The 25,887-nt window shown below is 39.6% G+C and overlaps 3 protein-coding genes across 3 annotated transcripts; 2 read left to right on the top strand and 1 right to left on the bottom strand.

Moving 5' to 3' along the window:
* Positions 1-412: 412 nt before the first annotated feature.
* On the top strand, positions 413-2,220 carry LOC108132506 (DALR anticodon-binding domain-containing protein 3). Its single transcript, XM_017251948.3, has 3 exons — positions 413-1,261; positions 1,335-1,650; positions 1,709-2,220. Exons 1-3 carry the CDS (start codon positions 537-539, stop codon positions 1,994-1,996), a joined length of 1,329 nt encoding a protein of 442 aa, XP_017107437.3. The 5' UTR covers positions 413-536; the 3' UTR covers positions 1,997-2,220.
* Positions 2,180-15,138, bottom strand: Chsy (Chondroitin sulfate synthase). Its single transcript, XM_043209851.2, has 6 exons — positions 14,334-15,138; positions 11,580-12,435; positions 6,216-6,356; positions 5,987-6,152; positions 3,664-4,077; positions 2,180-3,605 (listed from the first exon to the last, which is right to left on the bottom strand). Exons 2-6 carry the CDS (start codon positions 12,387-12,389, stop codon positions 2,620-2,622), a joined length of 2,517 nt encoding a protein of 838 aa, XP_043065786.1. The 5' UTR covers positions 12,390-12,435; positions 14,334-15,138; the 3' UTR covers positions 2,180-2,619.
* On the top strand, positions 4,238-5,985 carry Alp11 (Alkaline phosphatase 11). Its single transcript, XM_017251947.3, has 3 exons — positions 4,238-4,954; positions 5,007-5,628; positions 5,684-5,985. Exons 1-3 carry the CDS (start codon positions 4,331-4,333, stop codon positions 5,878-5,880), a joined length of 1,443 nt encoding a protein of 480 aa, XP_017107436.2. The 5' UTR covers positions 4,238-4,330; the 3' UTR covers positions 5,881-5,985.
* Positions 15,139-25,887: the final 10,749 nt, after the last annotated feature.

Here is a 25,887-nt window from a genome sequence, read left to right as displayed (position 1 = left end):
CGTCACGAACCACGTGTCACGGAAAGACACTGTGCGCGCCAAATTTTCTTGCTAAAGTTTTCTTGCTATATATTTACATTTTTGACCTAAAAATTAAATTAAAAAATGTTTTAATTTATTTCAAAGATGCTGCGCCCATAAGGGAATTTATTTAATGTATAATTATTTATACTTGATACAAAGTATCGGCATATCGATAAATTTTTGTATAAAAATAATAAGGTTTGGTTTATATAATAAGGTTTATAAACCTATAATATGGTTTGCTTTAAAATAAATAATTTTAAAACAAAACCGTAATGGGTATTTTAATGAAAATATTTAAGAAAAAAAAAAACCATTTTCAATTTAAATATATCGGCAAGAAAATATCGATATGAATTTCTTGTTAGAAGCGTCTGATTGCCTATCGATAACAATAGCCCGGATCGTTCTTGTCCTGTTCCGACGAACTTGATTTTTTCAAATTCTTTTGGCTTTTTTCCCGGCATTTGTGCGTTTGTGTTTTCCCGTTTAACCATAATTTTTGTCTGAAAATGGAGTCCAATCCGTTCGCAAAGATCAACACGATGATATTCGACTACTTCGCCGAATGGAAAGATCCGCAGAATGGAGCCGTTGGTCCATTGCGTCCTCGACGCTGCGGTGAGATTATTCGCTACCACATTGATGATTTCGCTGAATCCGGCGACCTGAGCATTGCCACAAATGCCCAACACTGGGAGAGCTTCTGCCAGAGGCTGGGCTGCAAGTTGCGTCGCGACCAGGAACGCCTCATGGAGGATCCGCAGCAGCGCGAAGATTTGATGGAAATTTCCAAGAATTGGCTGATGCCGATTAAGTGCATGTTCGAGTTGCAGATGGACCGCTACGGTTTTAGTTTGGACCGCGCTCCGGTCATCCGTTATGCCTTGACAACGATTCTCAAGCAGGGCATGAACTATGGCCATTCCGAGAAGTCCAATAAGACGCTGGTCTTGTCTCTGAATCTTGGCGCCAATATGGGCCAGCCCGATGGTCCAATTGAGCTGCGTCACTACCGCCTCAAGAAGCTTTACGAGATTGTAAAGCGTTTGGTGGAATGCTCCAACTGGCGCATGGTGACTGGCTCCGATGCTTCGGCCGATTCGCTCCTGGTGAACGTGGAGGCCCAACGATGCACCTTGACGCAGCGTCAGGGTCATGTCTGCCTGGTTAGCGGACCGGTTCTGGAGCCCGGCACCAAAACAGCTACCGACTTGGATCTGGAGGACTATTTGAAGTGAGTTTTGCCAATCCGATTCCGATCCAATTGGACAAACAATCATTCTCCTTCTCTTTCTTTTTCATGTCAGAATACGGTCCACTCACATGCGCTTGATGGCCGTGCACCGCAGTGGCGTGCGTCCGGTTGGCTTCGGCAGCCAGGAGGGATTGATGCGCCGCCTCGGAGAGGCCGCTGTGATTGTGGATCTGTTCTCGGTGCGCCATGCCTCGGCGGCCTGTGTTGTCCGCAGCGGAATGGGCAGCTCCAAGGGCGCCTCCTACATTCTGTACAACTCGGCCCGTATCGAGACATTGTTGCGCAGCTTTGACAGTCAGGTGAAGGCTGGTATCTATGATCCCTTGCCGCCGCTGGAGATGCTTGATCTCAGCATCTTGGAGGATGAGGTAAGATGCCTTGACTTAGCATGTATACCTCGTTGCTATATCTGATTCCCTGTTCCAGATGGATTGGCAGTTGATTTTTGCATGTCTGCTTAACTTTCCGGAGGTATTGGAGTCTACCATTGACCAGTTGGAGCATGGACTGGTGGGTGTTCATCTGCTGATCCGTTATCTGGAGAACTTGGCCACCGTCTTCAGTCGCTACTATCGCCAGAAGAAGGTGCTTGTGCAGAAGCGCGATCAACTAGTACCGATCCTGTACGCCAGGATCACTCTCGTTAAGGCTGTGCGTGTGGTGATGAACCAGGCACTCTCCGTGCTGGGCATCAAGCCCGTTGACTACGTTTAGACACGGATCTGTCGATCGGATCTAAAAAGAAAAGAAGTAGATAACCATAAAACCTCACCAAAAGAAGAGAGAAGACTATCTAGAACTAGGGCACTGCCGAAAGCGAGGCTTTATCCTTCATAGCATTTAGACATAAGAGTACGTACTGAAACGTATGCCTTCCACTGAGAATAATCAAACAAGTTGTATCTTAATTTGAATAAAGACATTGTTTATTCACCCTAGATGTGTTTTTTTTAAGTGGAATACAGTGCTCCCTTTAGTCTAAATTACAGATTTAATATTTAATTCTAGCAACTAACTATGGTGTAGTGATGGAGGAGAGTATCTACATGGGTAAGTGGTAGTAAATGCCCTAGAAAATATTATAAAATATTTATATTGAATTGTATTCTCTTTCATTGGTCAACAGCTTAAATATAGTTCCTCACAAATCCTAATCCTCTCCATCACTGAGTTTCGGTTGAGCCCGGTTGGTCTACCCTACTAGGGACTAAGGACTAAGGACTACAGCAGTTATTTGGCATATCGGATCGAAACACTAGCCTAGGAAACGTTTTGGATAATACTATGGTGGCAGGATAGCTGGCCGGCTGGCGGGAGTGCCCCTGACACATGGATCATCACCGGGCCTGCTGTTTCTGGCGATTAAAGTCGCTGGCGAACTGGACATTCTCTGGACTGCTGTGGAATAGCTGCTCCATCAGGCGGGTGCTGCCGATGGAGTTGGCTTTGGTGCCCAGGCACATGTTGTACTGCGGCGCGTCCAGCTGGATGTCGCAGCTAATGTCATGGTAGATGTGGACCAGCGTGGGATCCGGAGCACGGAACACGGTCAGGCGACGCCACTGCTCGGCGGCCTCGTTGTAATCGGACGAGAGCTCGGCGGTGTTGGCCAGGAAGCCCCATTGGCGGGTGCCCACGCGCACAATCTTCTCCAGGAACTTGACGTCCTCCAGCCCCCAGCCGGTGATGTCCTTGTCGAAGCCGTTGATGTCCTCGTCCAGGATGTCGGACTTGTAAATGGCGCATATCCCAAAACCGAACTGCCTGAAGTAACCGCTCTCGTCATCGATCCGGGGCGACTCCCCCTCCCACGGCGCCTCGCTGCCCCTCCTCTGCGGATCGTACTGGCTGAAGACGATCGGCAGATACACCTGCTTGCCGCGCTGCGTGTGCATCCTCACCCGCTGCAGGGTCTCCACCTCAAACACCATATCCACGTCGATGAACAGAATGATGTCCTCCTGCCGGATGTACGAGGATCTCGCTGCCACATCCAGGGCCACTCCTCGCGAGAAGGGGCCACTTCTCTGTATCCAGTTGACCTGCTGGTAGACGTGCCGGGCATGCAGGTCGTGGAGGAGCTGCATGTGATCGCCCAGCTCCTCGGGCGCGCCGAATATCACCACCAGCAGGTCGCAGTGCTGCTCACCGCGGATGCAGATCCTCTCGTAGGTGCGCAGGAAGCGCTCGAAGGTTCCCAGTCGCCAGGCAATGGGCAGGACGAACACGATCTTGTCCTCCGTGGGCGGCAGGAGGCCACTGGGCATGGTGAAGTGACTGCTCAGCCGGGCCATACCATTCTGAAGGAGGCTGCCCAACAAACCTATTCGTGGAAGCATTAAGATTATCTCTTCATTTCATCCGCAGATCCTCCTACTCACTCTGATGCAAGGTTACATTGTAGAAGTCCTCGTCCACCTCCTTGACGAAGATCCCCGTGAAGGCCCGCTGGACGTAGAGATGCCTTCTCACCGGCACCGTCATCTTCTTGCCGCTGTACTTCTTGTAGATGAGCAACAGATCGAGGATCAGATCCTGGCCGTGGAGGGCGTCCAAACGGTGGTAGCCGTAGAGCAGTTCCCGGAACTCTATGACCCTACCCCGTTGCCGGGAATAGTTGTTGATGTTCTCCATCACCTCGGTGATCACATCCTCGAGTCCCTCCCGCATGGCTGAGTCGATCTTCTGCTTGGGATTAGCCGAGCTGGCCGAGTACAGGCTGCGGGCAATGAAGGACCAGTCCAGGAGATCCTCCGTACTGCTCGGCACAAATTTGTTCAGCTCTGGACTGATTCCTGTAAGTAGAATGGAAACATGTTATAGTTCCAGGCCGAAAGGTATCTTAACTTTCCAGTTCGAGGTCTTATCTAGGGGGAAATGGGGTCACCAACTGGGGGTTCTAGCTCCCCATGGGGCTTCTATTTTCAGGTTTTTGGATCATAGGTGCTGTGCCATATCCCTTCAACCGAGTCGGACCTTTATAACTGCCATTCCCAGTCAGTGCCACCGGCAGTCAGATCGGAATCGGTTTCGGTTTAGGATTCCACAATGTCGTCCCAAATCAAACACTGGCTGATCCTCCAGCTCCTGCTGCTGACCCTTCTCAACGCTGCCTATGCCGCACTCAAAGAATCATCAGAAGAAGGAGAAGAATCGGCTGGCTTCTGGCGCCGCCAGGCCCAGGAGCAACTGAAGGAGCGGCTGGCTAGGACACGAGACTACACCACCGACAGTCGGCGGGCCAAGAACGTGGTGATACTACTGGGCGATGGACTGTCGGTTACCACCATGACAGCGGGCCGCATCCTCAAGGGACAGCGGCAGGGGAGGCGCGGCGAGGACTCCCGTCTGGCGGTGGAACAGTTCCCCTTCGCCGGCCTGTGCAAGACGTACTGCGTCGACGAGCAGACCCCGGACTCGGCCTGCACGGCCACCGCCTACCTGGGCGGAGTGAAGACCCTCAGTGGCGCTGTGGGGCAGAGCGCTAGCGGCGAGCCGGTGGAATCGTTGCTTCTGTGGGCCCAGAAAGCGGGCAAGGCCACCGGAGTGGTGACCACCACCCGAGTGACGGACGCCAGTCCGGCTGGGTCGTACGCCCACGTTCCAAAGCGGGTCGAGGAACTGGAAATTGCCCGCCAATTGGTGGAGGAGGAGCCCGGCAGGAATTTCGAGGTGAGATTATGGCTATTGGAAGGGTATTCTATGGTAACCAGTGTACTTTCAGGTTATCCTTGGCGGTGGACTGGGAAAATTTAGAGCAGAGCGTCGCGACGGCAAGGATCTATTGGCTCTCTGGCGGGAAGAGAATCCCGATGGCTGCTTCGCTCGCAACATGGCGGAGCTGAGGAACTGCAGCAACAGTGCCGGAAAAGTGATGGGCATCTTTAGCGACAACCACATGCCCTACCATTTGGCCTCCCACCGGGATCAGCCCAGACTGAAGGATATGTCCGCGGCCGCCATCAAGAAACTGGCGGAGAAAGCTCAGGAAACTGGAGAAGACCATGGCTATGTGGTCTTCATCGAGGGCGGGCGCATAGATCACGGTCATCATGAGACACGGGTAGGCTATGCCCTTGATGAGATGCTGGAGTTTGATGCCGCTGTGGAGACAGTCCTCAAGATGATAGATCCGAAGGAGACTCTGGTCGTGGTCACGGCGGATCACTCGCACGCCCTGTCCATGGCCGGCTACTCCCGCAGGGGCACATCCATCTTGGGCATGGACGAACAGCAGCGGGACCTGGACGGAGTGCCGTACAGCACCTTGAATTATGCGATTGGCAAGTGGCAGAGCCTGGACAAGGACGGCAAAAGGGAGAGTCCTTCAAAGACCCTGGGCCCAAGTAAGTAAAGCCAACAGCTTGACGAAATCCCGGGTAAATCCAATCCCCTCCACAGCCTCCTATACGCCCAGCTATATTCGAGGACGGAAGGGCGTCCATTCTGGCGAGGATGTGGCCGTTTTTGCCATTGGTCCTCAGGCTCATCTATTCGGCGGCGTCATGGAGCAGAACCTCCTGCCCCACCTGATGGGCTATGCCGCCTGCATGGGCGATGGCCTGACATGCTGCCACCAGGACCAGGTGCCCGGCTAGTTATCATTTTCTATATCTTTTCTTAACTTTTACAGAAATGTGTAAATTTTCGTTCGTAATCCGTTTTTTTTTTTGCAAAATACATTGTTTAAAGTGATCCACTCACCCAGTATGTTGTGATCCTGGAAGTGCCGCTTGTTGGAGTCACTTTCCGGGGATACACTGGGCATCATGTAGGTGCTCTCGTCCGGAACTTCAAGGTACGAGGCCATTCGCTTGATATCCCGATGCAGGAGCAGCGATTCCTGCCGCATTTCCTCCGCCTTCAGTCCCTGTAAGGTACAAGAATATAGAATCTTTATGTTATAAGGCATAGTTCTCTTATCGAGACCCACCTGTACGTAGGAGTGCAGTCGGTACATCAACGGAGCCTGTTTAATCGGATGCAGGGTGATGGCGTTGTGGATTTCCTTGCGCTTCAGTTTTCCGGTGTATGCGTTCCTTCCACTCGAGTTGTGTCTCAGGATGTACTGCATCTGAGGGGAATGGAATTAATAGATATATAGACTTTTTCGATAAAGGATCCGATAGATATTGGCCAAGATATATTCATGGTTTTGGGATATTTCGATTTCTTCAAGGTGCCCTTTTAAGGTATTCTACAAAAGGTTCCCATAAGAATTAGCAAAGGGGGGGTTGCTCAAAAGTGTTGATGCAGATTCACTAAGAATCGATCTAAAAATCGTTTAAGGTATCTCGCTTACTGATCGGATCAAAACTTGCAAAGATATAGTCTTCCCAAGTGGCATATTTGGCTGCCCCACGGATTTCGTGATTTTTGAAGGGAGTCCATGGAAAATTTTGAAAAAATTTCAAATTCGATTTTGCTTCAATGTTTTGATGCAGATTTGCGGAGAATCGATCTAGAAACCGTTTAAGGTATCCCGCTTACGGATCGGATCAAAACTGACAAAGATATAGTCTTCCCAAGTGGCATATTTTGTCGCCCCACGGATTTCGTTATTTTTTAAGGGAGTCCAAGGAAAATTTTGAAAAAATTTCAAATTTGATTTTGCTTCAATGTTTTGATGCAGACTTACTAAGAATTGATCTAGAAATCGTTTAAGGTATCCCTCTTAAGGATTGGATTGAAACTGACAAAGATATAGTCTTCCCAAGTGGCATATTTTGGGGCCCCACGGATTTCGTGATTTTTAAAGGGAGTCCATGGAAAATTTTGAAAAAATTTCAAATTTGATTTTGCTTCAATGTTTTGATGCAGACTTACTAAGAATTGATCTAGAAATCGTTGAAGGTATCCCGCTTAAGGATCGGATTGAAACTGACAAAGATATAGTCTTTCCAAGTGGCATATTTTGGGGCCCCACGGATTTCGTGATTTTTAAAGGGAGTCCATGGAAAATTTTGAAAAAATTTCAAATTTGATTTTGCTTCAATGTTTTGATGCAGACTTACTAAGAATTGATCTAGAAATCGTTGAAGGTATCCCGCTTAAGGATCGGATTGAAACTGACAAAGATATAGTCTTCCCAAGTGGCATATTTGGCTGCCCCACGGATTTCGTGATTTTTGAAGGGAGTCCATGGAAAATTTTGAAAAAATTTCAAATTTGATTTTGCTTCAATGTTTTGATGCAGACTTACTAAGAATTGATCTAGAAATCGTTGAAGGTATCCCGCTTAAGGATCGGATTGAAACTGACAAAGATATAGTCTTCCCAAGTGTGAGACTTTGCCGCCCCACGGATTTCGTGATTTTTGAAGGGAGTCCATGGAAAATTTTGAAAAAATTTCAAATTCGATTTTGCTTTAATATTTTGATGCAGATTTACTAAGAATCGATCTAGAAATCGTTTAAGGTATCCCGCTTAAGGGTCGGATCGAAACTGACAAAGATATAGTCTTCCCAAGTGTGAGACTTTGCCGCCCCACGGATTTCGTGATTTTTGAAGGGAGTCCATGGAAAATTTTGAAAAAATTTCAAATTTGATTTTGCTTCAATGTTTTGATGCAGACTTACTAAGAATTGATCTAGAAATCGTTTAAGGTATCCCTCTTAAGGATTGTATTGAAACTGACAAAGATATAGTCTTCCCAAGTGTGAGACTTTGCCGCCCCACGGATTTCGTGATTTTTGAAGGGAGTCCATGGAAAATTTTGAAAAAATTTCAAATTCGATTTTGCTTCAATGTTTTGATGCAGATTTACTAAGAATCGATCTAGAAATCGTTGAAGGTATCCCGCTTAAGGATCGGATTGAAACTGACAAAGATATAGTCTTCCCAAGTGGCATATTTTGCCGCCCCACGGATTTCGTGATTTTTGAAGGGAGTCCATGGAAAATTTTGAAAAAATTTCAAACTCGATTTTGCTTCAATGTTTTGATGCAGATTAACTAAGAATCGATCTAGAAATCGTTTAAGGTATCCCGCTTAAGGATCGGATTGAAACTGACAAAGATATAGTCTTCCCAAGTGGCATATTTTGCCGCCCCACGGATTTCGTGATTTTTGAAGGGAGTCCATGGAAAATTTTGAAAAAATTTCAAATTCGATTTTGCTTTAATATTTTGATGCAGATTTACTAAGAATCGATCTAGAAATCGTTTAAGGTATCCCGCTTAAGGGTCGGATCGAAACTGACAAAGATATAGTCTTCCCAAGTGTGAGACTTTGCCGCCCCACGGATTTCGTGATTTTTGAAGGGAGTCCATGGAAAATTTTGAAAAAATTTCAAATTCGATTTTGCTTTAATATTTTGATGCAGATTTACTAAGAATCGATCTAGAAATCGTTGAAGGTATCCCGCTTAAGGATCGGATTGAAACTGACAAAGATATAGTCTTCCCAAGTGGCGTATTTGGCCGCCCCGCGGATTTCGTGATTTTTGAAGGGAGTCCATGGAAAATTTTGAAAAAATTTCAAACTCGATTTTGCTTCAATGTTTTGATGCAGATTAACTAAGAATCGATCTAGAAATCGTTTAAGGTATCCCGCTTAAGGATCGGATTGAAACTGACAAAGATATAGTCTTCCCAAGTGGCGTATTTGGCCGCCCCGCGGATTTCGTGATTTTTGAAGGGAGTCCATGGAAAATTTTGAAAAAATGTCAAATTCGATTTTGTTTCAATGTTTTGATGCAGATTCACGAAGAATCGATCTAGAAATCGTTTAAGGTATCCCGCTTGAGTATCGGATTAGAACTGACAAAGATATAGTCTTCCCAAGTGTGAGACTTTGCCGCCCCACGGATTTCGTGATTTTTGAAGGGAGTCCATGGAAAATTTTGAAAAAATTTCAAATTCGATTTTGCTTCAATGTTTTGATGCAGATTAACTAAGAATCGATCTAGAAATCGTTTAAGGTATCCCGCTTAAGGATCGGATTAAAATTGACAAAGATATAGTCCTCCCAAGTGACATATTTTGCCGCCCCACGGATTTCGTGATTTTTGAAGGGAGTCCATGGAAAATTTTGAAAAAATTTCAAATTCGATTTTGTTTCAATGTTTTGATGCAGATTTACTAAGAATGGATCTAGAAATCGTTGAAGGTATCCCGCTTGAGGATCGGATTAAAATTGACAAAGATATAGTCCTCCCAAGTGACATATTTTCCCGCCCCACGGATTTCGTGATTTTTGAAGGGAGTCCATGGAAAATTTTGAAAAAATTTCAAATTCGATTTTGTTTCAATGTTTTGATGCAGATTTACTAAGAATGGATCTAGAAATCGTTGAAGGTATCCCGCTTGAGGATCGGATTAAAATTGACAAAGATATAGTCTTCCCAAGTGTAAGACCTTGCCGCCCCACGGATTTCGTGATTTTTGAAGGGAGTCCATGGAAAATTTTGAAAAAATTTCAAATTTGATTTTGCTTCAATGTTTTGATGCAGACTTACTAAGAATTGATCTAGAAATCGTTTAAGGTATCCCTCTTAAGGATTGGATTGAAACTGACAAAGATATAGTCTTCCCAAGTGTGAGACTTTGCCGCCCCACGGATTTCGTGATTTTTGAAGGGAGTCCATGGAAAATTTTGAAAAAATTTCAAATTCGATTTTGCTTTAATATTTTGATGCAGATTTACTAAGAATCGATCTAGAAATCGTTGAAGGTATCCCGCTTAAGGATCGGATTGAAACTGACAAAGATATAGTCTTCCCAAGTGGCATATTTTGCTGCCCCACGGATTTCGTGATTTTTGAAGGGAGTCCATGGAAAATTTTGAAAAAATTTCAAATTCGATTTTGCTTTAATATTTTGATGCAGATTTACTAAGAATCGATCTAGAAATCGTTTAAGGTATCCCGCTTAAGGGTCGGATCGAAACTGACAAAGATATAGTCTTCCCAAGTGTGAGACTTTGCCGCCCCACGGATTTCGTGATTTTTGAAGGGAGTCCATGGAAAATTTTGAAAAAATTTCAAATTTGATTTTGCTTCAATGTTTTGATGCAGATTTACTAAGAATCGATCTAGAAATCGTTGAAGGTATCCCGCTTAAGGATCGGATTGAAACTGACAAAGATATAGTCTTCCCAAGTGGCGTATTTGGCCGCCCCGCGGATTTCGTGATTTTTGAAGGGAGTCCATGGAAAATTTTGAAAAAATTTCAAACTCGATTTTGCTTCAATGTTTTGATGCAGATTAACTAAGAATCGATCTAGAAATCGTTGAAGGTATCCCGCTTAAGGATCGGATTGAAACTGACAAAGATATAGTCTTCCCAAGTGGCATATTTTGCCGCCCCACGGATTTCGTGATTTTTGAAGGGAGTCCATGGAAAATTTTGAAAAAATTTCAAATTCGATTTTGCTTTAATATTTTGATGCAGATTTACTAAGAATCGATCTAGAAATCGTTTAAGGTATCCCGCTTAAGGGTCGGATCGAAACTGACAAAGATATAGTCTTCCCAAGTGTGAGACTTTGCCGCCCCACGGATTTCGTGATTTTTGAAGGGAGTCCATGGAAAATTTTGAAAAAATTTCAAATTTGATTTTGCTTCAATGTTTTGATGCAGATTTACTAAGAATCGATCTAGAAATCGTTGAAGGTATCCCGCTTAAGGATCGGATTGAAACTGACAAAGATATAGTCTTCCCAAGTGGCGTATTTGGCCGCCCCGCGGATTTCGTGATTTTTGAAGGGAGTCCATGGAAAATTTTGAAAAAATGTCAAATTCGATTTTGTTTCAATGTTTTGATGCAGATTCACGAAGAATCGATCTAGAAATCGTTTAAGGTATCCCGCTTGAGTATCGGATTAGAACTGACAAAGATATAGTCTTCCCAAGTGTGAGACTTTGCCGCCCCACGGATTTCGTGATTTTTGAAGGGAGTCCATGGAAAATTTTGAAAAAATTTCAAATTTGATTTTGCTTCAATGTTTTGATGCAGATTAACTAAGAATCGATCTAGAAATCGTTTAAGGTATCCCGCTTAAGGATCGGATTAAAATTGACAAAGATATAGTCCTCCCAAGTGACATATTTTGCCGCCCCACGGATTTCGTGATTTTTGAAGGGAGTCCATGGAAAATTTTGAAAAAATTTCAAATTCGATTTTGTTTCAATGTTTTGATGCAGATTCACGAAGAATCGATCTAGAAATCGTTTAAGGTATCGCGCTCATGGATCGGCTGGTAAGTGTCAAAAATGTAGACATGGTTATGGGCCACAAAGGAATCCCCAGGAACGTCTCAGTATAATTTTAGTTTCAGTTCATCCGTAATCTCTTACCTCGTAATTCCAGGTGCAGGGAATGCCGGCAAACTTCTGGACACACCTGCCGACCTCCACGTCCTCGTGGGTGCTGTAGAGGTTCTTCAGGCAGGTGGGGATGTGAGGGGCTACCCGACGGAGGGTCTCGCTGCTGAGGATCACGCCTGGACCGCCCATGCAGAAGTTCTCGTCGAACTCCAGGGACAGTAGACCGAACTCCTCGCTGTTGCCCTTCCCGGCCTGGCCGATGAACTGCGGCTTGGAGCTGTCGATGGAGCGCAGGAATCGCTCCAGCTTGTCCGGCTCTATGTAGACATCGTCGTCCGCCCGGATGAACCACTCGAACCGATCGATGTAGTGCTCGTACATGTAGTACAGCATCATGAAGGACTTCTTTTGCGGCGGATAGCGATCGTCGACGTTCTTGAGGCTCACCACCGGCAGGTCCTCGGAGTAGCTGCCCTCCGAGCTGAAGAATGCTATCCGTCCGGGCACCTCCTTGCCCCAGGTATCATATACCGCCCGGGCCCGGCCCTCCAGAAAATTCTTGGCCGTCATCACGCCCACAAAGACGAGATTTCTCTGTGAATTCTGGATGGTATCCTCCTCGCTGAGGCCAATGATCTCCTCCGGAGTCTTTTGATTTGTGGGCCGGATGCCGCATCGTTTAACGATCTCCAAAGCCTGGTAGGTCTTCAGTCCGGTTCCGATGGACAGGCCCAGGAGTATGCCAAAGAAGGCTATCTTCAGGGTCTTTCCCCTCGTCATTGTATTTTGAAATATCATCGTTTTATTCCGGATTAGTATCCGTATCCGGATTTTATACATGTACGGCGAGGGAAAGGGTCTAGCGTGCTGGAAACTAGGGGAGAATCTGGGGGAGAAACCAAATCAAAATTAGAGGGGCACTTAAATTATGGCCACGTGCCGGAAATATTAGAAAATACTCAATAAAATTACCCCTATATTCTTATATTCTTAAAAACTGATTAAGAGGTACTTAAGTGGCGTTAAAAGTTTGTTAAAAAAATAGTTAAAGATTTTAAATAATTTTAAATTTAAAATAATGTTTGAAATATCCAAGAAAAGATTTAAAAATTTATTAAATTTGATTCGTTGCTGTATGTTTTCTATAAAGGGTATATGTATATACTTTTTCCAAAAAGTATAAAATACTTTTTAAATAAAGATAACTTTTAAACAATGCATTTCTTTTATATGCTTTGCAGTTCCTAATTTCTATATATTTTAATATTTAACTTAAAATAAAGAATACATAGTTTTTAGAATTATATTTCATTATTTTCTCCTCTAACCGACCCAAGACTTTTCAGCCATTTTCTTAATTTTACTTGGAAATCCGATTCAGGGGAAGATTGATTTCAAAAGGTTGAAATAGTTTTCCCTGGCTGAGTAATTCCAAATACGATGGCAAATATTTGAGGGGCACTTTTAAAGCAGGGGGGATTGGGGACTGGGTAATAACCTATACTCATGGCTTCCTGGAATTGTTTTCCATTAGTCGAACGCACTGGGTGGGTGTCCGGTGGTCTGGAAGGTCTGGTGCTCTGGTGCTTTGGTGCACTGGTGGTTCGGTAGTGCACTTAAAATATACATATGTATGTATATTTTTTTTTAAGGTGCGGGGCATAATAATACTTGAGTCGCGCTTGAAAATAAACGCTGCGAGAGCTCAGACTTCCAGACGAGTGTCTATTTATAAAATTGAGGCGATCGCGTTGGTGTTTGCATTTTGCTAAATTGAATGTCGGGCAATTGGACCATTTTGTCCGTCTGCCCGGCGGCAATTGAGAGCCCGAAAATGTACACCTTTTTCGAGAATAGTATTTTTTAAGATTTAAAAACAAAATCTATACCAATTCTCCCCAAAAGAGACCCCCAAAAAAGCGTAGACCCGGGCGCTGAGTTTACTTCTCCAATACGAATCCGGTCCGAAATGCTAATGAAATAAACAAACATATCGGGGAAACTATTTGGTTTACAAATCAAAGGCCGGCAAACGTAAACTAGAGCAAAATAACATAAAGAAAACAGTGCCTGTGTTCATTCCATTAGTTCCATTATTATTAGGTTCTTCGGTTCTTATTTTTATTTCTTTTTTTTTTTTTTTTGTATAATTTTGCACACCTCTATGGGTCTGACCTTCTTCCTATTGGGCCTGACTCACCTGTTCAGGTGCGTATCTCCATTATGCAACTAGCTCCGATGGTATATATCGGTTTTAGCTATATTTTCCCCCAACGATTTCGATTTCGGTTTCGGTTTCGGTTTGTTGAACCATCCAGATAGTACCATACTCTTGATAGTCTCTCTCTCAATGATAAGGCTTATACCAATCTGATTTATTGAAATTTTTTTTTTCTATTTTTTGCCGAGCCATTGCCGAGTCTTATCATCGGGAGTATGTCGTAGTAGTGCCGGTGGAAGGGTATAGCCATACTATACTTGGAAATCAAAAAGTATAATCCGTAATCCGGCAGACGTTCATTGGGTCTAATGAACTTGCCCAAGTGTTTGGGATTATAAGTCAGACCTCGAGGTCTCTATAGACCTTGACAGCAAAATTTTTGTGATTTTCTGAATTTTCGTTTTAATCTTTTGGAATGGATCTATCTGTAGGCTGATATTTTCAGTTCCAGTGAGGATTATTATAGGATTTTAATATTTCTATATCTTTGGTTTTTTGAAGCTGATTTTTTTTAAACCACTTTAAAGACACATGTCAACCCGAATTAATTGAGTTTAACTCACCTGTTTTTGTTTCCAACCGATCACGTTTCTGAATATTATCGCCCAGTTAGCAAATTTTGGCCTTAACTTGGTCTGGACTTGATTTTGTTTGGGCCTTGCAATTCGCGTGCGAAGGCAAAAAAAATCGATCGGATGATCGACTGAATTAACTCCAATAGGAAGTATCTACAGTTGTGGTTTCCAATAAGACTAAATGTATCTCTGGGATGAAGTATCTCAAAATCAAAGTATCTCCTCGTTACTGAACGTTGCGTTTGCAATTTAAACAACTTGCTCGACTGTTGACAATTAGTATACGTTTTTTATGGCTTTTTTTTTTGTTGTATTTTTTGTTGTTGTTGTTTTTTTGGTGTGTGTGTGTGTGTGTCTCCGCAAAAAAAAAAAAACACAACATACACTCTCTTATGCTCACAAAATCACACACACACTCGAGACGAGTGAGCACATACAACACACGCTGTTTAATTATTATTAGCCTGTGTTGTTGTTGTTGTTGTTATTGTTGTTTGTTGGCTGTTACGACGATAAGTTCGCAAAGGTCGGTTCACGAAAAGCATTAAAAAAATATATATAAACCATATACACATATAAGTATATTGAAGCCAGCAACTCTCGCCAAACACGCACACTCGAAAAATGTTAAATAATTAAAGCCGACTTGTTATTAAACAAAAACCATTTCTTCACTTGCATTTTCACTTCTATTAATTTGGATTATTTTAATTTAACAATAAACTATATTTGTTGCGTTTATTCCGAGGGGAACACAAAAAAAAAACCTCGAAAAAACGTCAAAAAACGTCGAGTTCCGTCCAAGAACTAACCCAACGGCAACAGTCGCTAACGCAGCCAACATGCTTGCCCGGAGAGCCGGTACAGTGAAGCCAAGTACAGCCAACTGTTGATCATTTTTCCGAAAGCCAATGAGCTAAAGAAATTTTGGTTTTCTTCTATATCTCCATAGATCTACAAATTTGGGAGTTATTATTATTTATTTGTACAATTTACAAAACATTTAAGAATGAAAAGTTTGCTTCATTTTAATAATTCTTAAAAATATTAGGAACAATATTAAATTAACACACTCGCATTTTATTTAAAATTAGTAACTAAGACTAAAGCTTTAATATTAATACAGTTTTAGAACTTTGGAAATATTTAAAATGTCTTAGTGTTCTAGTTTTTATTGCTAAAAGCAATTTTTTAACAAAATATTATGAATAGGTGTAAAAACCCTTTCAAAATAAGAGTGTAAAATGTATCTTTGTATTTAAATAATAGTCAAAGAAATTATTTTTTGTATTATATTTTTAAAATAAATTTTTTCCAACATATTGAATATAATTTGTATCTACTGTGGCGTGCGAACCGATCGAAGAGAGAGAGAGTAGTAAGTGTTTAAAGAGAGAGTGAGCATGTCAGACGACCGGCGACGGGGGCTACCTTTGCGCTAAGAAAGTATCTCTCAGATACGTTTTTCTCAGATACTCTCGCAGCTGGTTCTTAAACGGTCAGGCATGCGAAGAATATTATATGTTCACAGTGATCAATAGAATTTTTTTGATAATTGAATTTATTTGATGACAAAAATAATTAATAAAAAATATTGTAAGAATTTATTATTAAAAATAAAACTGTATACTAATTTAAAACTTCAATAGTAACCTTATTTTCTGAGGCATCTCTAAGATATCCGGATGTGAAATTCACTTATCCGGTCAGTGGCTTAGTTAAAGGGGATTCTTCCTTAAATAATATCTATCCAAAAATTATTCTTTAATGATTTGAAATAAGAACCTGACTTGTTATTTCAAACCCCCTTTTGAAAGTATCTTCATGCTGTGCCACTGGTGTGCGTATCTGATGGATACGGCGGTCGAGTGACTTGCTCATCGTCTTCAAATGTATCTGTATCTCCGACAACATGTGGTGGCTTCTTTGCATCCATGCGATTACTTGCTTCGTTACTCCTGTTTTATAGTTCGAAGAATTCACAAAAAAAGAACATTCCTTTTTTTATTGGATAAAAAATGAGAAACGAATACATAATCCAAACATTGTGGTAGCTTTAGAATTTTATTTAAAACATAGAAATTAATGGAAACAGCATGTGTCATATACTGCAATGTTTATGGTTCCGGTTACTTTTATTCATTAAAAAAAATTTTTAAAATATGAAATTTAATGAACATTTATTTAAAAAAAAGTCTACATTTTCGCAATTTATTATTTACACTCTAGTTTCCTTTAATTTTCAATAGTTTTAATGAAATAGCTTCAATATTTTGGTTTTCTAGCGCCATCTACATGCGAAGTTTTAGTTTCATAGTTTCTAGCTTGGCCATTGGGGGCGCTTGTATTTAGTTGTAGAATATTATGTAAAAAAGTATTCAAACCGATTTTAAAGATAATTTAAATAAGATACTAATAATTAAAATTATTAAAAAATCACATGAATATGTGGCCCTTTCTTGGTGTCATATTTTCATTTATTTCATTATTTAATATAGCTATTTCCCTAATTGGAACATTAAAAATATTATATATCTTAGGGAATTAGTTTTAAAGAGTAAGAGTTTAGTTAATGACATTTTAGACTCTTTGGACTGCACATGCATATAGTATATAAGGCTTAACAATGTAGTAGACCCCTCCTACCAAAAGTCAATCCATCAAGATCGGAATCGCTTAGCTATCATTAGTCGTTTGTTGTTCGATAAAAAAAAATGGGAAGTGAGAAACAAATGCGTTGCAGCTAAACTGACAGCAGAAAATGATAATTAACCATGCTAATATAAAACCAGCAGGGGAAAATATTCAATATATCGGTATCGGAATTATACGGAATCGGGGGTGGTTATGTTGTGCTTCGTGTAAATTACAACTAACACTATAAATTTATCATTATTCTAATTTGTTTTTTTTTTGCATTTGAAAATTTTTGCATTTAACATTTAACATTAGCTTAATGCCATCATAAATTTTGTGTTTGCATCCGATGGCAATAAATACATTAGAGAATCAATTTCCGGGGGTATTACGAGGGGGCTTCTAGGGGGGTGTTGGGTGCTTGGTGAGGGCGAGGGCGAGGGCGGCTCATTGAATTTCAAAATGATGCTAAAGTGATAAAAGCTTTCAATTGAATTTAATGCGAAAAGTTGATATGCAAATGAGACAAGATCGGTGCTATGTTGTTTACTCTATACTTTATTTATTATTTATTTATTTATCTATCTATCTAGTTTGTTGTTGTTGTTATTGTTCTTGTTATATATATTTAATCTTTAATAAATGAAAACATTTAGCAGCCCACAGTTTAGTGTGAATTTATCGAATTTATCTCGTTCGAGCTGAACGAGCTCTTCGTTTTCTCCCGGCACCCGGCAAGCCCGGCAATTAAATGCACATTAATCATTCACCTGTTCAGTTATCTCTTTTTCACCCAATATTCCCATCTCTTTCTAGTTGTGGCAGGAGCCCGTCGACATGTGTTTGCCCATCGGCATTTCAAATATTCCAGATATTGTACGTACTATCATACGTATGTATATATATTTATTTTATTTTATATATCTTTCATGACATGTTTTGGCAAGGGGTTGGGTTTAGGGGTTAAGGGGGGAGGGGCACCCATAGGGTTAAGGTGGTCAGTGGGTTAAAAAGGTCAAGACAACCGCCGACGGGCTGTCGTCTAAGCCACTTTTTTTTTTTTGTTTTAGCCATTAATTCAATCGCCCCAACAACCAGTTACCAAGCCAATACATTCCGTCCATCTGGAGCGATTCAGCTGTTGATGACTTAATTATCTAATTAATTAATTGAATATACTTTCAAGTTATTTTTGGGCCTTAAAAAAATCTTCTTTAGCTTAAGAAAAGTTTTAATTATTTGTTTGAACCAAAACTAAGAGCTAACTTCAATAAACTCTCGGAATTTCCACTCTTATTATTTAACAACTCTTAAAACTTTACAAGCCATTTAATCTAAATTAAAATTCCCACAGAAATTAAGCCATAGTTAAAAAATAGTCTTTACTTTTTTGCTATTCACATAATTTGTCAGCATTTTTTTTTAGACTTGATTATTTATTATTTTTTCACCCATTTATTTATTTATTTTTTTTTGTGCTGCGGTTGCTGCTGCTGTTACAGTAAGGCAACAAAATGTGCAACTCAGCGGCACACTCGATATCTTTTTCTTCTGTTTGTGGTTGACTTGCCACCGATGGCACCACCCCCTCCCCACCCCCCCTTTTTCTGGTTTGTGCAACTTTTGCTTGTTGTTTGATTAAATTGTTTCAATTGTAAACGTTGCTCGCAATTTGTCAAGTCCAAGTGGCATGTTTTTTTTTTGCTTTATTTATTTTTTCTATTTTTTATTTTATTTTTTTAAGCTGTGTTGTTTGTGGCGCGTGGCGCGACTTCAAATTAAGGAAACAACAACACCAAAAAATGTCAGAATGGCGCTTATGAGACTCCATCGAAGATAGGATACCTATTGTTTAAAAGGATGATCTAAAAACTTATTAAAAAGTACAAAATTTGTATCTTGAATAATGTTTTAATTTTAATTTCTTATTTTCTAAATATCAATTAATCTTATTCAGCCTAATATACCCATTTTTTTAATAGGATATCACTTCGGTTGGCAAAACAAACAACAAACTCAAATTGCCAATTTTTGTGCATTTTGTGCTCCTTTTCAAAACTAATCACGACTAATGAAAGACAACAACACCAAGTAGCTTGGCTTTTTGGGGTCGGCCACGCCCCCGATTTGGCTACACAAAGAGAAAAAAATGTTAAGCGGGACAGGAGAAATACAAAAAGCCGCCCCCACAACTCTGGTTGATCTGGTGATTGACATAGCGCCTGGGCACGGCCCAAGGAAAACACAAAAAAAAAAAAACAATCGAAGCCGCTTCAAATCTGAACCCAAAACTGGGATACAGATGCAGATACCAGGCCAGAGCCATGCAGAGATACAGATACACGTACCGATTCCGATACAGATGCAGATACAAAGTCGAAGCCAGCAACTGTCCTCGTTTCGGTCGCCCGGCGCTCTGTCCATAATTTAAGTAAATGTCGTGACAATGACGTCGGCTCTGTCAGTCCAGTCAGCCGATCATGAACCAATATATTGGATATATATAGATATATATATACCCTATATAAAGCCTAAAGATATGTCTATAGAAAGGCGTATATATCTCAGATTTAAGTCAAGTTAAATGGAAGGAAGCTACTTCTTAGATTTGCAGTAAGACTTTCAATTAAAAAACTTTTTAATCTTCTAAAAAATATTAAAAATATACTCTTAAGTTTATAAAAGAAAGTACTATTCATCTAAAGCTTAAATACAAAATATTTACTTACCTAAAATCATAAAAACAGAAAGGTTGTACGATACTTAAGCCAAAATATCAAAAATGATCTGAAATCTTTAAAGTTTAGGCAAATTTCAAAGATTTTGCAAAGTAATTTATAAACCCACAAAAATACCTCAAATTTTCTTTATATTGTATACAATTTGTAGAGTCAATTTTTAAGGGCATTAAATATTTATAATACTTTTTTTTGTAAAAGAGTTCCCTTCCCGAGAGCCAAGCCTGAGACTGGCGGCCACTCTGGCCAGCCAACTGCAAAGCTAAACGACTTGGCCAGCCACCCACTGAAGCAGTGAACCACTGAAACCACCGCACCACTGAAACACTAAAACACTAAACCACTGACCCACCCACAATGCTAATTGGAGCATTTTTTAAATGGATTTTTTATATGTACCAGTGGCCACTGCATTTTTCTTTATATTTTATCATTGCCATTAGCCAACAAATGGCAAAAGCAATAATTGTCGTAACTGGAGTAATGTTTTCCATTAAATTTTAATTTTATTTTTAAGGGGGCTTATCTACCCAATTATTTCATTAAAAAAAAAACACAAAATGATCAAAAAAACTATTAAAACAAAGATATAATGAAGACTAATAGATAAAAGCCTTTAAGTTGATTTATAAATTTATTGAAAAAACTTAAGATTACTTAAGTTAACTAATTAAATAATAGTCATTTGTTTTCCAATATTTATTTTTATACAATTCTTAATGTTAAGAGTTAAAAAATAATTAAACTAAAGCTTCTTTTAAACTCTATTCCTGTATAATTTAAGCACTTCCCATTCTCCTTCACTAGTTTGTTCCTTATCTTGAAACTCGTTCAAGATTTCTTTTTATTTTATTAGTATATATATTTTTTTTGTTTTTTAATTAATGACTCAGTGAGGTAATCAATTTGTAATTTAATTTGCAATTTTATTTACATAGCAATTGATTTTGATTGTTGCGTTACAATTACACAGCCCCGCGGCGATCGGTGATCGGTGATCGTTTGGAAAATCGAGTTGAAAATCGAGACAGTAGCAAATGGCAAATCGAAGATATATAGCTGGGATATATGGTTACCTGGACAGACCAGATACGAAACCGAAACCGAATCAGAATCGGAATTGGAATCGAAATCAGAGGCTTTGTGTGGCTTTGGTCATAATCGCATACGATTTGCATGCAATTGGCACTCAAACATGTTTCCTGACTTTGCCTGCCATCATAAATAAATCAACTATCGAAGAGTGTCAGCTTAACAAAAACGAATTAAAATATACACTTGCCATATGCATTAATTGAAAATGTATGGTTTTTTAAGATTTAAGATTTAAAAGATTTTTTTTTAATTTTTTGTTTGAAAGAGTTTGTGAATCGGAAATGAAAAGAGTTATGGCTTTATCACAAAACCCTTAAGAGCTATTCCTAATTGTACTTATATTCATAATAATGCCTAAGGTCTTTCGGAAATAAATTTCCTTTAATAACAAAACAAGTGTAACAAAACAAAAACAAGTGTATTTATTATTCGTTGATATAAAAGAAACCTTTAACAAAATAGATGAAATTCCATAGACAAAGGTGTTAAATGCAACCGAGTGCAATTTACATCATCGATTTTATTAGCCAGCAGCGTTTATAATTCAATTAAAGTGAAATATATATAATTTCCATTCAGTGAATTATTATTATTTTTTTGTTTTGCATTCGGAATGGCGTTTATTTTTCTCATTTTTAAGCTTCGACTCTAGAGTGGAGGTAACATGGCCAAAATCGGTGGCGTTTAATTGGCGCATTTTGCTGATGTTTATTGAATATTATTATGATGTTTATGGCTTTTGGCTGTTATTGTCATGCTGACAAATTAGTTTCACACTTTGCCGGTAAAAAAAACGCCAACGCCCGAACAAAATTTAAAACTGCAAACACCCACTCGGATAGTCATTCATCCATCCATCCGTCCAATCCTCTCCAGCCTCTCCATCCTCTGTGTCTTGAAGTCTTCATGTCCAATTCGGATTCGGATTTCTTTCCACCTGGTGTGGAGATTTCATTCATGACCACTTTGTGCATTTTTTTGTTTAGCATTTTAACTGTCCGCCCACCGCCTTTCGGTTTTTGTTTTCATTTTCATTTTTTGGAAACCAACACTGTACAATGGTTTAAACACTTTTATAAATTTTTAAAAATATTTTAAACACTTTAACTTTAAATTCTTATGATTTACTTTATTTATGTAGCTTTACGCTTTATCCTAAAAGAAATAGCTCATACTTTCTGCGTTAAATTGCAATTTGGTCACACTTTTTGTAGTAAAGGCATTAAAAGGCTTCGTAAAAATGTTATCTTTAAGAAACTATAATTCGTATAATTTACTTTTTTTATTTAAAGAAATACTGCAAACATTGTCCATTGTATTATTGGACACTTAAATCCCAAAGAAAAAACTGAAACTGGAACGGAAAATTCCGATTTTGGTCTGGGGTTGCCTGCATTTATAATTAGTTCCAAATTTGTCGACGCCAAGATTTGTTTTGGCCAACTTTTTATGGCCATGTCCAGGTCCAGATACGCTTCCAGATTCGTCGCACCAAATTGGATTTCAATTCATAAAAATGAAATTTTTCTCTATTGGTTTTGGAGTAAGTTGTTTTTGGTTTTTTTCTGATATTTTCTGTTTTATTCTGGTTTGTTTTGTTGTGTATTTTTATTATTATGTCAGATCGCGTGGCCAAACAAATATCGACAATCAACAGCAGCAGCAGCAGCTAATTTCAAATATTCGTTGAATATTATTGAGATGATTCCAAATTGGAGCATGGCGTATCGAGAATTTTGGTTTCGTGTTAATTTTACGCAGAAATCTCTCAAAATGCTAATCGAATCTGTTCCACAATTTGTTCATCTTTTTCTTTAATATTCATATATGTATATTTTTTTTTTGGTTGTTTCTACTTCTATTGTTTCAAATGAAATCTTTGATATATTTTGATTTCTAAAGAAGATTTACAATCTTTTGAGATGTTTGCTTGTTTTGTTGATAAAGTAAGAAACCATTATAAAACAAGTTTATCCAATTAAGAAATATAAACTCCATATATTGTTAATCTTTTTGATATACCGATTTATACCGATCATAATGGCAATCGATTTGTTGTTATTTCCATTTCAGTTGATTCCGTTGCACATTTTTTTCTTGCTTCTATAATGGTTTTGCATTGGCCCGATATATAGATCAACTTGCTAGGCAATCGCAGTGCTGATAGATGAAGTCATCGCCTGTCTTGGATGCGATTTACCCAGCATTTCCTACTATATCTGACTGAATGACTGACTTACGGACTGACTATATAAGTACAGTTGTTCAGTTTGACAGATATGTTTACATACGGTGCGGTATGACCTGGTGATTAGCCATTGAAAAAAGTCTGGTCTGGTCCCAAGTTTCAAGCCTTGCGTGATCTCGAGAACGATAATCGGTTTCGTGGACAGCAAAAATCATTGCTTACACTGAGGAAATTATTTTAAATAGCTTAAATATTCTGAAGACTTAAAGATGACATTTTCATTACAAAAAGTGCTGCCAAGTATCAATTGAAACCCCAAAAGTGCTACCTAGTTCGCTATAAATCACAATAAGTGTGACCAAGCTTAGATTGTTCAACTAAATTCACTTTTAATTAAATAAAAACCAAGGTAGCAGCTATTAACTATTCAAAATCTCTCAGTGTAACCATTTCATGATCTATTTAGACTGCAAAAGTGTATCGCCAAGTCGTGGCATGGGGCCATTGAATTGTGAATTGATTTCAACGAGTGCAATTCAGTGACAGCTGCAATCAAAACAAAGTTAGGCAAACGTTTATTCACATTGTATATCAATAAAGTTTTACACATGCTTTGCATATTTGCCGCAATTACCCGGCCAACTGGGAATGGAGACTTGGAATCCGATTCAGAGTCAGAATCAGAATCAGACTCAGGATCGGTATCGGAATCAGTCAAGACAGCTCCGGATAATTGATGATTATGAGCTTGAAACTGAAACTGAGAAGGTAGCATTGAATGCACGGAGAAAAAATGTGTCTTAAATTCTTCTTAAACTGTTTAAACATTTTTAAACTATATATTTCTATTTGAAATATTTTAAAAGAATTTTTGAAATCAATATCAGCCATGTACATGAAGACATACTATAAACTCTAACACTTAGTACTGTTTATTGTTGGAAAACCGACTAAAGAAAATTAAAAAAGAGTACATAATTATCCCCAAATTTAAATAAAAATCATTAATTTAATTTGTTTTTAGTGCATTTGTTAAAATGTCGTGAGCTGCTTGGTGTGACGCATAAATAAACGGCACCAGATACCATCTGGCTGATAGTATTTTACCACAATTGGTATGTTCACTGTACAGTGGGTGCCAGTGCCAGGGCCAGGCCCGCCTAAATCAATTAATTGATAGCCCAGAAATGCAAATGTCACCGATGCGTTTGTATCTTATAAATAAATATATGATAATGTCAAAAAAAAAACACTATAAGGAAAATTGTAAGATACTGTCAACACGAAACGCCGACGCCTCTATGAGACGGGACGGGATGCTGCAGATTGGCATCACTTTTGGCTGCTTTCGGTAGCTGCCACACCCACAGCAGCCACCTATCACCTCCCACCTACCACCTACACAAAAAAAAAAATATTTAAATTTGAATACACAACAGAAAAAAAAAAGAATGAACGATAGAAAAAACTGAGGGACGATTGTCGTGCCACTGGGCCGCGCCCCTTGCCATGGCAAAAGTATATTATTTTGTTTGCCAATCAGCCTGTCAATAATTGTCAACAAGGTGTGACTATGCCAATATTTAATTATTCGATTCCATTCCCAGCACCAACAACGACAACAAGATAGCCTCAAATGCAGTGGCACAATCCCGGCTTACAACTGATTTATCAAAGCTTTGAATTGATTTCATTTGCGTAGCTAAAAGTTCAGGCCAAATAATCTGCTTGGGATTATTTTTTTCCATTTCTGGCCATCAAAAAAATGTTTAAAAAATCGTAAGCTCTCGATTTCTTATTTAAGATTGCTTTCCAAAAAAATGTACAAGCCTCCATAAGTGCAATATTTTGCTGTCCACCGGATTTTGCGATTTTTGAAGGGGATGCACGGGAAAAATTTGAAAAAAATGAAAGTGAACTTTTTCATTCAAGTTTTGATGCAGATCAACGCAGAATCAATCTAGAAATCGTTTAAGGTATCCCGCTTAAGGATCGGATGAAAACTAACAAAGATACAGCCTCCATAAGTGCCATATTTTGCTGCCCCCCGGATTTTGCGATTTTTGAAGGGGATGCATGGGAAAAATTTGAAAAAAATGAAAGTGAACTTTTTCATTCAAGTTTTGATGCAGATCAACGCAGAATCAATCTAGAAATCGTTTAAGGTATCCCGCTTAAGGATCGGATAAAAAGCCACAAAGATATAGCCTTCATAAATGCCATATTTTGCTGCCCCTCGGATTTGGCGATTTTTGAAGGGGATGCATGGGAAAAATTTGAAAAAAATGAAAGTGAACTTTTTCATTCAAGTTTTGACGCAGATCAACGCAGAATCAATCTAGAAATCGTTTAAAGTATCCCGCTTAAGGATCGGATGAAAACTAACAAAGATACAGCCTCCATAAGTGCCATATTTTGCTGCCCCCCGGATTTTGCGATTTTTGAAGGGGATGCATGGGAAAAATTTGAAAAAAATGAAAGTGAACTTTTTCATTCAAGTTTTGACGCAGATCAACGCAGAATCAATCTAGAAATCGTTTAAGGTATCCCGCTTAAGGATCGGATGAAAACTAACAAAGATACAGCCTCCATAAGATAAAAAGAAGTAAAAGTGTGGCTATTTCTTTAAAAACTTAAATTTGATTCAAACTAAGTTTCTTTTTACAATACTTTGAGGGAATGTTAAAAAAAACCAAAAGAAAACGCTTTGTAGAACCAAACATCATACGATTTGCACTTTATAGTATAATCTAATCAAAAAGTTCTTCTTTTGGGCGGAAATGTGGGGAACTCTGTTTCATTTTAGGCCAAAATGTCGAAGATCGGCATCGGGCGATGGCACACATGCCGGCAACGAAATAAGGCATTTGGCAATCATCATTCT

This window comes from Drosophila bipectinata, chromosome XL, assembly GCF_030179905.1.
Source record: "Drosophila bipectinata strain 14024-0381.07 chromosome XL, DbipHiC1v2, whole genome shotgun sequence".
NCBI classification, from domain to species: Eukaryota; Metazoa; Arthropoda; class Insecta; order Diptera; family Drosophilidae; genus Drosophila; species Drosophila bipectinata.
This window is presented reverse-complemented; position numbering and strand designations above follow the sequence as displayed.